This window comes from Ambystoma mexicanum, chromosome 3p, assembly GCF_040938575.1.
Source record: "Ambystoma mexicanum isolate Mex_15411 chromosome 3p, UKY_AmexF1_1, whole genome shotgun sequence".
NCBI classification, from domain to species: domain Eukaryota; kingdom Metazoa; phylum Chordata; class Amphibia; order Caudata; family Ambystomatidae; genus Ambystoma; species Ambystoma mexicanum.
The window spans coordinates 162,433,571-162,445,789 of record NC_090925.1 but is presented as its reverse complement, the minus strand read 5'-3'; the positions used below and the strand labels follow the sequence as shown (position 1 = coordinate 162,445,789).

Genomic DNA, 12,219 nt, shown 5'->3' with positions numbered 1-12,219 from the left:
ACACATGAAACTCACTTTTAGGAGCACTCAGGGGGGCAAACTCTGGATAGATCGAAAGAAAAATGAGAGCACGTTTGTCCATAGAGCTCTTTACAAGTGCCCGCTGCAATACTCGCTTTCCTTGTCATGGGTTGCACACCACAGACATTTAACATACAAAAAATAGTTCATAACCCGGACAGTGCACTCAAGTCCTTCCACCGAATCCCCCCCCCCCCCCCCCAAGAAAAAAGTCGAGGTCTACAGTACAGTAAGTTCCGCTGGTCACATGTTTTTTTGAGGAAGTAGCAAGGTTCTAAAACACGAGCGTTGGTGGGAGTCTTGCTTCCTCTCAGCAGACGCACCACAGCAGTCGCTGTGTGCCCCCTGTTCAGACACTTGGCGGGAAGGTGTCTCTACTCATCGCGCTTGCCATGGCAGGAGACGTGGTTTACGCCGATGTAAAAGGGGGAGCACTACACACCGGCCCCCATCCGAAAGCTGCTAGAAGATCCAGTAAGTGATGTGGGCTTTCTTTCTCATACTTTACAATCTTTTTTTTTTTTTAAATGCAAACTCACTGTCATTATCTGTGCTGTGGAGAAAATGATTCCCTGCTTGGACTATCTGCCCCCTTATGTCACTGGTTCCTCTTTAACAATATGTTGAGAAATTTGAAAGCGTACAGTTTGAACATAACTTCCCCTGGATCATGTTTGTGTTTTTTGACGCCACTCCTTATCTGTTACTCTGATCTGAGTCTCCAAATGCCAGTGTTTTTCTAAGAACTGAACCCCATGACAATCTTGCCTCTGCAATACCACTTTACCATCATTCAGGGAATAGTGAGAGATACCGCTTAAAGGTTCAACCTTGACTTCCATCGCGCCTTGAAACACTTGTGTATAGGTGCGTCATAGATGCAATATCATATCAGCAACCTTGACTTCCATCAGAAATGAGAGATACCGCTTCAAGCTTCAACCTTGACTTCCATCAGAAATGAGAGATACCGCTTCAAGCTTCAACCTTGACTTCCATCAGAAATGAGAGATACCGCTTCAAGCTTCAACCTTGACTTCCATCAGAAATGAGAGATACCGCTTCAAGCTTCAACCTTGACTGCCATCTGAAGTTACATTTTCTGTTGGCTTTTATCTTTGGTCTTCCTTGACCAATCTGTACCAAGGAGTACCCAGATAAGAATGTGTTTTAGAGGCCAGCCAAGAAGGCTCAAGGGGTACCTGCTTTTTTATTGGTGTACTGTAACTCGGTTCAGCGGTTCTGTAATCATATGCATATGTATTTATCTGCTGATTGGGAAATGTGGATTTAAATTCACAACCAAACCTGGGCGTTTTATTGCCTCAGATATCTGGACAATTTTCTGAAGGCATCTGGGATTTGCAGATCCCATGAGGGATTGCAAATCTCCAACATTACAAAGAACCCAAAAATTGAATATTTGATATAAATTAGTGATTCTAGTGCACCAGCGCTTGCTTGAATATTGCCATACAAAGTGTAAGAATTGGGCCATCATTTTAATTAGGGTGTGTGTTAAATGGAGGCATAAATGTGTGGCGTCATCGTTTTTTGCCGCCATTTCAGGCTCTGCTCCATTTTGAAGCAGTGACAAGATGGCGGAGGAGAACGGATCGGAGATAAGGTCTCTTCCGCGCATTGCGCCTCCATCTTGTGGGTGCGTTTCGGTTCACACCTGCATGACCTTTTCATGCAGATGTTGGATTGCTATGGAATCTGCCCCGGTTTTGCATCTGCTTATTAGTGACCACCACCTGCAAAAAAGAATTTGCAAGATGAGTTGACTTTTTCCGAAGACGGAGAGAGAAAGGAAAGCATATTAACTCTTGCCTTCTCTACGCCACCTTATGAATTTTTAAAATCGCATACATTGGTCACACCCTATGTTCGTCCTGTGCTTGGAATTAACATTCCTTACAATGGTATTTTGGTATGTCAGAATTGCATCTTTTATTTTGGAGGGTTTGCAGATATTGTTGGGATTTGCAGTGCCAGTTGAGATGATATCAAATGGTCTGTAATCCTTGACACACTTAGGGTCTCAGTAACACATGTGATATATATATTAAGTACTCTTCATTTTAAATATCAGCTAATTAGGAGTTAGATTGCAGGGGATATTTACTGACTAGGGCACATTACAAATATAATTCGAATTCTAATAATTGGTTATTTATAACGCGCTTAATATCTAGACGCTTCTAAGTGCTGACCTGGACCCGGGGGATCGAACCTGTGTTGCTCTGCATCGTCTTGGAAGACAAGTGTGTTGCCCCTGAGCTATCCCATGGATAATCCACTCTAAGCAGCACTCTCTAAATACCTCCTCTGCATCTGACCCATGCAATCCCAAGGCATAATTAGGTAGTATTTCAAAGACCAGTGGCATTTGAAGGAATGAGTGTGCCCAGTTCAATTCACAGCATTTTACTGATTGCACTGTGGGCAAGTATTTATATGGCAGTGGACCACATCCTCTTTTGGAAATTAATTACTTTGCTCCCCCAATCTCCTGTGGACCCCAGCAAGATTATATAAGGCACAAAAGCAGGACAGTCCTTGCCCCTGGCATCATAACTCCATGGAGAGCCCCCTGGAGCATAGGTTATCCACCTTCCCAACACTTGGTGTCTCTACTTGCCTCTTCAAGTAAACTTTAATGCTTACAAAAATAAGAACCCGGTGAGACAGACGTTAATTCCAAATGGGACCATTACATGTTGTTTGTTATCAGCGGCCTGATGCCCGAGCGCTGCCGGCGCTTTATAAGCACACATAACATACTGGCGGGAAAGATTCTTCTTAGATGAGAGGGCGTCACTTCATTTGGCACAATTACTTGCAAATCAGCTCTATGCCCTACCACTTCAAAATCAGTCACCTCGAATTGCTGGCAACAAATTGGTGGGCTGGCATCCAACCACCCAACTACATTTTAAGGTGGGACATTTTACTGCATTGTACTATGATAAATGTGGGGCGAAGGGGAGCAGGGGAAAAGGTAGAGGGTGTTAGAATGGGGAGCATGGACCTGCCCACTCCCCCATAGAAATGCTGTAGTAAAATGCAGTAAGATGTTCTGCGCGGCCTGGTGGACCTGAGGAACTTTCACAAGAAGTAGAAGCAAACTCTTTTCCTTACCAAGGACGCGGGCAAGGCCAAGATAGCAAGTACACACTGATGCTTACATTACCAGTAGTCTGAGTTACGTGTGATTGTCAATTGATTGGATGGCGATATGAATGATTATGTGTCGAAAAATCTGACCACAGCAGGAATCTTTTCTTACAGGATGTTTTGTTTTGATGATTGATCTTGTTTTAGTCTTTTGCATTGTATGGGTGGGAATTTTTTTTTATGTTGAAAGCGCTGACGTAGCTTGAGATCAGCAGAGCCAGCATGGGCAGCCAGCATTTGGGCTGCCATCTTTTAACAGTATCGCAATATTGTGAGGTCTGTGCATCAGTTTGTACATCCATTGGATTTCGTCCTTGGTCAGATGTTGAAAGAGCCATGTTTTGAGAGGATTGCAAAATTGGAGAATTGTGAGGGCTTTCTGAGCTGACACCGGGATTGATTTCCAGAGGGTGGGTGTGTGACAACAGAAGGATTGTTTGCAGGTCCTCTCTTTGTGGACGAATTGCGATTCAAGCCAGTTGGTCAATTTGCTGCGCAACGAGCGTGTGCCACCAGACAGCCACGACGTACGCAGGTGTGCTACTTGTGACTGCTTTGTAGATGATACATGCAGTCTTGAACAGCCTCCTAGCTTGGAGTGGCATATGTTATGCTACACATCTAGTAAGGTACATTCTCTACACTGCACGTCCATCCTATGTTGTGTCACCCATTGATTCTCTGCTTGTTTAAGTTGGCTTCCCTGCCCTCTACTGCCTGACTTCCCTTCTTTCTTCTCTTTGGTATATCATTCCCTTTCCTCTTCCCTGCTGCCACCTTATATACCAGCTTACAGGTATGTATTCTTACCACTTTGCCATTGCTCTATTTGATTAATATGTTTACAGTAGTGCTGAGAACACATGGACATACAATTTAAAGTTTCAGCAAAACAACTTACACAAAAAAAGACGATACCACTGCAATATCACCTGCCCCTAAGAGAATACATCACAGCGAGGTGTCATCCATGCAATGGGCTAAGGCCATAAGGCTACGCTGCCCATCCTGTCCGAACTTAGCTGAAAAGGCTTCTCTTTTTTTTGTTTTAAGTCTATTTTTGAACCCTCCAGACTATTAATGCCTACGGTATTAGGCATTTGCAAGTGTACATTTGATTAAGCAGAGGACAGGACAGTATATAATGTGGCATGCTGTGTAGGTCGAAACCTCGGAGTGGGAACATGGGCACCAGAGGGAAGCTTAATGAGTGAAACTTCTACACCAAAGCTGTTGCAGATGCTGGACTGTTTGGTTCAGATTGATACCGGTGTTTTAGACATGGGTCTTAAGATGTACGTGCATGCCTGTATCCTGCCACTCATTCCAATCATTCTCTTGATGCCTATTGTTGTACTTGGTTTAACAGGCCACTTCCTTTCCTGAAAGCAAACCCCCTTCCGGGACATCAACTATCTGGTCTGTTTGATGGTTGTAAAGAATCCATTATTCTCATAAGTGCGCAGCTGATCATGGTCGAGTGTTGGCAGCAATTGTGCTAAGGACTAACCACAGGAGCAGCAAATCATCCCCAGAATACGCGGCAGTCTCCCAATATGCATGCCGGTCCAATGAAACGCTAGCTTCTACATGCCCATACACCTGTGATAGGTGTGGATACATGGAAATTGGGTCTCTGAGCGTTTCCCCCATATCCACATAACATGACTCCTTAGGCACTGAAACCCTGCGCCCGAGCTCCTGCAGGAGTGTCTATGCTCGTGAGTGTTCACCACTCTGAATGCAGCAAAGAGTGTTCATGGAGATTGATTGTGTCCAATTTCCCACTGCCAGCAGGAACATTCCGCAATTCATGTAAATGATGCAGGCCAAAATGCGAACATAAATCTATGATCATACTCTTTTTGCTCAACTAATTATATCCTGGCAGGTCTATTTATCATGTGATTTGTGTACTTTGCAAGCAGTCACTATAAAGCAGCCAAGTATTTTAGACTTGCGAAACCAAACACTATTACATTAATCAACTAAACCTGGAAAGGTGTTTTGGGAAAGATTGTGGAAAAGATCCTGAGTTGCAGACAGGGTTCATACCCTTTCTCACCACGTAATCAAAGTGTGCAATCCTGGACAAATCCTTTTTTTCTTAATGTGCCTTATGTGCCAAAACTGTATCTATATGTGATTCAGTTTGCAATGTATGCTATTCAAACAGGCACTGGCAAATCCTGTAGATCTGGCTTTCTACACATACATGTTATTTGTCCCGCAGCTCAGGACAGGTTTTTAGCAAAATAACATCAATGAAATGCAGCATTAAAGTGAACATCACATCAGTGTGCCCAGCAGTATGGGAAACATGCTTTCAAAAGCATCATTCACAAAATACTTCCCAAACTCAGTTCCGCCAGCTCCTTAAAAATGTTCACTGCTAGGACAGCTTTGACCAAGATGCACATGTTCTGCATCAGGGAGCTATCAGCAGGGACCAGGGCCCCTGTGTAACATGAGGTCACTGAGGTCAAAGTGATGATTAGAGGCGGAGGCAACTTCCCCAGCAACAACTGGCCCTTCATTTACACGTTCCTGCTGGTAATAGCAAATGACCGAGCCCCACTCTCCACGTATTACACTGCTCCCATCTGCCAGAGAGACCCAGAGAGTGGATAGCTCCCTTCCAAGGGTAGGAAACACACACAGCTCTACCAGCAATAGGATTCCTCTGCCTTTCCTTCACATCAGGGGATGTGGTTTCCATGATGGACTGGGAATGGCCCCAAGCCTCAAGGGAACCAATGTATCAGAGAGAGAGAGAGAGAGAGAGAGAGAGAGAGAGAGAGAGAGAGAGAGAGAGAGAGAGAGAGAGAGAGAGAGAGAGAGAGAGAGAGAGAGAGAGAGAGAGAGAGAGAGAGAGAGAGAGAGAGAGAGAGAGAGAGAGAGAGAGAGAGAGAGAGAGAGAGAGAGAGAGAGAGAGAGAGAGAGAGAGAGAGAGAGAGAGAGAGAGAGAGAGAGAGAGAGAGAGAGAGAGAGAGAGAGAGAGAGAGAGAGAGAGAGAGATTTCAAAGGACAGAAAGTAGAGGTACTGCTGGCAATTCTTAGAGTTCTCCCTGCATTACCTTTTCAGGGAACACCTGTCTCTTTGATCATGCAGGATAAGTCAATATAAATTGAGGGGCTGACAATTTTGGAAGGTTTAGGGACTGGCAACACTGAGAGGTTAGGCAATACAAGATTAAATGAGATGCCCAGGATCACATATTGCTTAAGGGGTGAAGCTGGGATTTGTGCCAACTCTGCAATTTCTGCATTTGAACACTTTCTTTTCCAGCTCTTACCATGTACTAAAACAATCTAATTTTATAAAACTGACTTGAAAAGTACACAAATCACATTTCCAAACCTGACCATTTTTAAAACCAAAATATTACAGAAGGGTGTTACGCAAAATGGGAATGATTCTAGCTACATTCTATCCATCATCAAGGGAAGTGTGTAAGTACCAGCATACCAATCGATGTGATTTAACAGATTTTATTTAGGTAAGTCTTGTGTACTTTCAAGCTTTTAATACTTCCTAAACAATGGCTTGTGAAATTGTCATTCATAAACGTGCAGAAAAACCTTTGACTTTTATACAAAAAGCAAAATGTTGTTTGTGTCAAACAAACAGACCTTAAAATAGGCTTGTCCAATGTCTACACCATCTGGTCTGCACTCTCCTGTCTACCACCCCTTCCACTCAAATGGCCTACATAAGAAGAAATATCAAGTAATGAGCTAAACGATGCCACCAGCATGCAAGAAGGCAAACCTCACAGAAGACAGCACAGTAATGCAAGAGATATATGATTTGACCAGGATCACTGTATTGTCTGCTGGCAAAGCCAGGATTCAAGCATGAACACTTTGGTTCCACTGTCTTTTATTCACCTTTTGGACTAATCGTGTATGCCCATCTTTGGAGGGGATTGCCTAGGTTTTAGAACGCCCCATCTGAAAGGTTCAGCCAGCCTTGCTGCAATGTGCTCTTCGAATCTTTCATATGAACACACATCTCTGCAATTCGTGCTTAACACACTGAGCTAACGTCTGAACCATTGTGGCACTCAATTTATCAATATGGATTTCAACTATGGCTATTGCACATGATCAACATATTTCCCACAAGAAGGAAAGAATGCGACAGGAGTTGTGCAGTACGGAACACACAAACTATTTATTCCACAGTGAACACAGAAAGCATTACATGATTAATTGATCAAGGCAGAATGTACTTGTCAAAACAGACAGACAATAGGTTTAGCGCCTCCGGAGCATGCCATAAAATCTCCTGGTGTGTGCTATTTAAGTCTGGTGAACAATGGAATCTTACTTTAGATCAGGCAGCCTTATGGGGGCCCCCTCCAAGGTGGGGGCCGTGGGCAAGTGCCCCTTTTGCCCTCCCATAAAGACGTCTCTTATCAGATTGGCACTCAGGAACGGGGTACTCCCGACCTACACCCATTTACACCACAGGTTTCGCACCGGCCTCTCCCAATGTCCCACTGATAAACCCCAACCCACATTTGTTCTTACAGAGCCACGGGCAGCCACCAATAATGGCAGAGGAGCACTATACAAGACCACTTCCATTGCATTACTAACAGCCATATCAGAACAGGATTTGCCTTTAGCGATTTTAAAGAAGTTTCAAAAGGGTTTTTGTGTAACAAATCATGAAATGGAGGTTAGAATCTATTCACAGTGCCCTTGTTTAGTGAAAACCACAGTAAACAGATAATATGATCAATGTTACAGAAAGCAACGCCAATGTACATCCTTTATATATGAGTGGATTCGAAATTCCTAACATGCTTTGAAGAAATGAATAACTTGCCCTCCTAATTGTGATGGCCCAAATTAAGTGCTGCTTCTTGAATTAATGTACCTACAGTCCAGGCTCTAAATATCACAACTGTAGAAAAGGAAAAAATAACTTCAAGTATATAGTAATGTAACTCTTTTATAATGCATATGAATACTCTCCATGGCCAATACCAAATGGAATTGACTTCATAATACGTCTCTGAAGAGGTTGACTGCAATTAAAACATTGAAGTGTGGTCTACTTTCCATTTTTAGTTTTGGCTGTAAGGTGACATTTAAGCACCAGCTTTAAGACAAAACTGTCATATTGGAGTTCAGCTTTGAGAGAGATGACGTGGGACTGCTCATGGTCATGCAACATCATATGGCCATTCCCACCCACTTCCTCCCCCTCCTTGCCCAAAACATATCCTGTGATCTCTTTGATCTAGATCTATCAAGCAGTAACATCAGACTTTGGCTTTTTAGTGTCTGCTGAGAGGCAATGGCCTCCATTTTAAGTTTAGCAGTATCCTGGCAGTAATACGTAATGGTAATGGTGGCAACTCCCAATTCCATTGACTCCCGTAGGACTCCATGGGGGGATTTGCAGGTATTACTGGCACCGGTAATACTGGTGGCGGTAATACCCGTGTTTTTTTGCTGCTGGGTGCTGTGATGTCCTCCAGCTTTTAGCTGGAGGTAATTCCTGGCACCCCACTGGCAAACTTGTACTTTTCCAGTGTGGAAACGTGCCGGTATACAGTAATACCGACACATTATTTCCACGCCAGGCAAGTTGCAATGAGGCCCAATATTATGGATAAGTTTCAGCGGTTACTGTGCTATTGGTGTGATAAATATATCTTAACCAATTGTGCCTTCAGCCACTTGATATTTATCTATTCATTGCACTGAAGTCCTGCTAGAAACAAGTTTTGACAAAGCTAATATTTTGGCTTGTGTATGGGTTTATGGTTTGCATCTGCTATGATATACTATCATATGCCCAGGATATTACAACATGTCTTAGCTGTTGCCGTCTTATAAGCATTATGGCAGTGGCTGGCAAATTCATAACCCATGCCTACACAAAAGCCAAACCTAGTGGCTTTGCCAATGCTTCTTGTACTAGTATCCAAGCAGGCAGAGTATAGCTACCAGGAGACGGGCTGAGGAACCAAACGCTTTCCACGCTGCGCTCTGAGCAATCATAACGATGTGCCACAGAGACCACCCAGAGAAAGGTGGCATGCAAACAGCGGCTTGCGGAAGTCATTGTGCAAGATGCCGATTCTGTGTACCATCTGTGAGTGCATTGTAGCGGGATCACCATCTGTGAGTTCAACGTAGCAGGATCACCATCTGTGAGTGCAGCGTAGCAAGATCATCATCTGTGAGTGCAGTGTAGCAGGATCACCATCTGTGAGTGCAGTGTAGCAGGATCGCCATCTGTGAGTGCAGCGTAGCAGGATCATCATCTGTGAGTGCAGTGTAGCAGGATCACCATCTGTGAGCGCAGTGTAGCAGGATTGCCATCTGTGAGTGCTGCGTAGCAGGATCATCGTCTGTGAGTGCAGCGTAGCAGGATCATCATCTGTGAGTGCAGCATAGCAGGATCGCCATCTGTGAGTGCAGTGTAGCAGGATCGTCATGTGTGAGTGCATTGTAGCAGGATCGCCATCTCTGAGTGCAGTTTAGCAGGATCGCCATCTGTGAGTTCAACGTAGCAGGATCACCATCTGTGAGTGCAGTGTAGCAGGATCAATGATGCATCATCTGTGAGTGCAGTGTAGCAGGATCATCATATGTGAGTGCAGTGCAGAAGGATCGCCATCTGTGAGTGTAGTAGGATCATTACCTGTGAGTGCAGGGCAGCAGGATCGCCATCTGTGAGTGCAGTGCAGCAGGATCATCATCTGTGAGTGCAGTGCAGAAGGATCGCCATCTGTGAGTGTAGTAGGATCATTACCTGTGAGTGCAGGGCAGCAGGATCGCCATCTGTGAGTGCAGTGCAGCAGGATCATCATCTGTGAGTGCAGTGTAGCAGGATTTCCATCTCTTAGTGCAGTGCATCAGGATCGCCATCTGCGAGTGCAGTATGGCAGTATTGCCATCTGTGAGTGCAGTGTAGCAGGATCATCATCTGTGAGTGCAGTGTAGTAGGATCATCATCTGTCAGTGCAGTGTAGCAGGATCGCCATCTGTGAGTGCAGTGTAGCAGGATCGCCATGTGTGAGTGTAGTGTAGCAGGATCGCCATCTCTGAGTGCAGCTTAGCAGGATCGCATCTGTGAGTGTAGCATAGCAGGATCATCATCTGTGAGTGCAGTGTAGCAGGATCATCATCTGTGAGTGCAGAGTAGCAGGGTCGCCATGTGTGAGCGCAGTGTAGCAGGATCGCCATCTCTGAGTGCAATTTAGCATGATCGCATCTGTGAGTGCAACATAGCAGGATCATCATCTGTGAGTGCAGCATAGCAGGATCGCCATCTGTGAGTTCAGTGTAGCAGGATCGCCATGTGTGAGTGCAGTGTAGCAGGATCACCATCTCTGAGTGCAGTGTAGCAGTATCGCCAGGATCGCCATCTGTGTGAGCAGTGAAGCAGTATCGCCATCAGTGAGTGCAGTGTCGCAGGATCATCATCTGTGAGTGCAGAGTAGCTGGATCGCCATCTGTGAGTGCAGTGTAGCAGGATCGCCATGTGTCAGTGCAGCATAGCAGGATCACCAACTCTGCTTGCAGATTACCAGGATCGCCATCTGTGAGTGCAGCATAGCAGGATCGCCATCTGTGAGTGCAGTGTAGCAGGATAATCGTCTGTGAGTTCAGTGTAGCAGGATCGCCATCTGTGAGTGCAGCATAGCGTGAGTGCAGAGAAGCAGGATCGCCATATGTGAGTGCAGCGTAGCAGGATCGCCATGTGTGATTGCAGTGTAGCAGGATCGCCATCTGTGAGTGCAGTGTAGCAGGATCGCCATCTGTGAGTGCAGCGTAGCAGGATCATCGTCTGTGAGTGCGGCATAGCAGGATTGCCATCTGTGAGTGCAGTATAGCAGGATCGTCATGTGTGAGTGCAGGGTAGCAGGATCGCCATCTCTGAGCGCAGCTTAGCAGGATCGCCATATGTGAGTGCAACGTAGCAGGATCATCATCTGTGAGTGCAGTGTAGCAACATCATCATCTGTGAGGGCAGTATAGCAGGATCGCCATCTGTGAGTGCAGTATTGCAGGATCCTCATCTGTGAGTGCAGTGTAGCAGGATTACCATATGTGAGTGCAGTGTAGCAGGATCATCATATGTGAATGCAGTGTAGCAGGATCGTCATCTGTGAGTGCAGTGTATCAGGATCATCATCTGTGAGTGCAGCGTAGTAGTATCGCCATCTGTGAGGGCAGCGTAGCAGGATCATCATCCGTGAGTGCAGCGTAGCAGGATCGCCATCTGTGAGTGCAGCGTAGCAGGATCGCTATCTGTAAGTGCAGAATAGCAGGATCGCCATTTCTGAGTGCAGCGTAGCAGAACCATCATCTGCGAGTGCAGGGCAGCAGGATCACCATCTGTGAGTGCAGTGTAGCAGTATCACCATCTGTGAGTGCATTGTAGCAGGATCATCATCTGTGAGTGCAGCGTAGCAGGATCACCATCTGTGAGCTGCAGTGTAGCAGTATCCCCAGGTTCGCCATCTGTGAGAGCAGTGTAGCAGTATCGCCATCTGTGAGTGCAGTGTAGCAGGATCATCATCTATGAGTGCAGTGTAGCAGGATCGCCATCTGTGAGTGCAGTGTAGCAGGATCGCCATGTATCAGTGCAGCGTAGCAGGATCACCACCTCTGAGTTCAGCTTGCCAGGATCGCCATCTGTGAGTGCAGCATAGAAGGATCATCATCTGTGAGTGCAGTGTAGCAGGATCATCGTCTGTGAGTGCAGCGTAGCAAGATCATCATCTGTGAGTGCAGCGTAGCAGGATCATCATCTGTGAGTGCAGCATAACAGGATCACCATCTGAGAGTGCAGCGTAGCAAGATCATCATCTGTGAGTGCAGTGTAGCAGGATCACCATCTGTGAGTACAGTGTAGCAGTATCGCCATCTGTGAGTGCAGTGTAGCAGTATCACCATCTGTGAGTGCAGTTTAGCAGTATCACCTTCTGTGAGTGCAGCGTAGCAGGATCGCCATGTTTGAGTGCAGTGTAGCAGGATCGCCATTCT

General features: G+C 45.5%; 1 protein-coding gene across 7 annotated transcripts in view; it reads left to right on the top strand.

Moving 5' to 3' along the window:
• Positions 1-290: 290 nt before the first annotated feature.
• LOC138580197 (killer cell lectin-like receptor subfamily B member 1B allele B) overlaps positions 291-12,219 on the top strand; it is a 208,430-nt gene continuing 196,501 nt past the window's right edge. For 4 of the 7 annotated variants that reach the window (XM_069650546.1, XM_069650544.1, XM_069650541.1 and 1 more), the window contains exon 1: positions 315-495. In XM_069650546.1, the coding sequence (XP_069506647.1) occupies positions 414-495 (82 nt within the window). In that variant the 5' untranslated portion in view covers positions 315-413. Of the gene's footprint in view, positions 496-12,219 lie in introns of all 7 variants that reach the window. The other 3 variants (XM_069650539.1, XM_069650545.1, XM_069650542.1) reach the window with 3 other exon arrangements.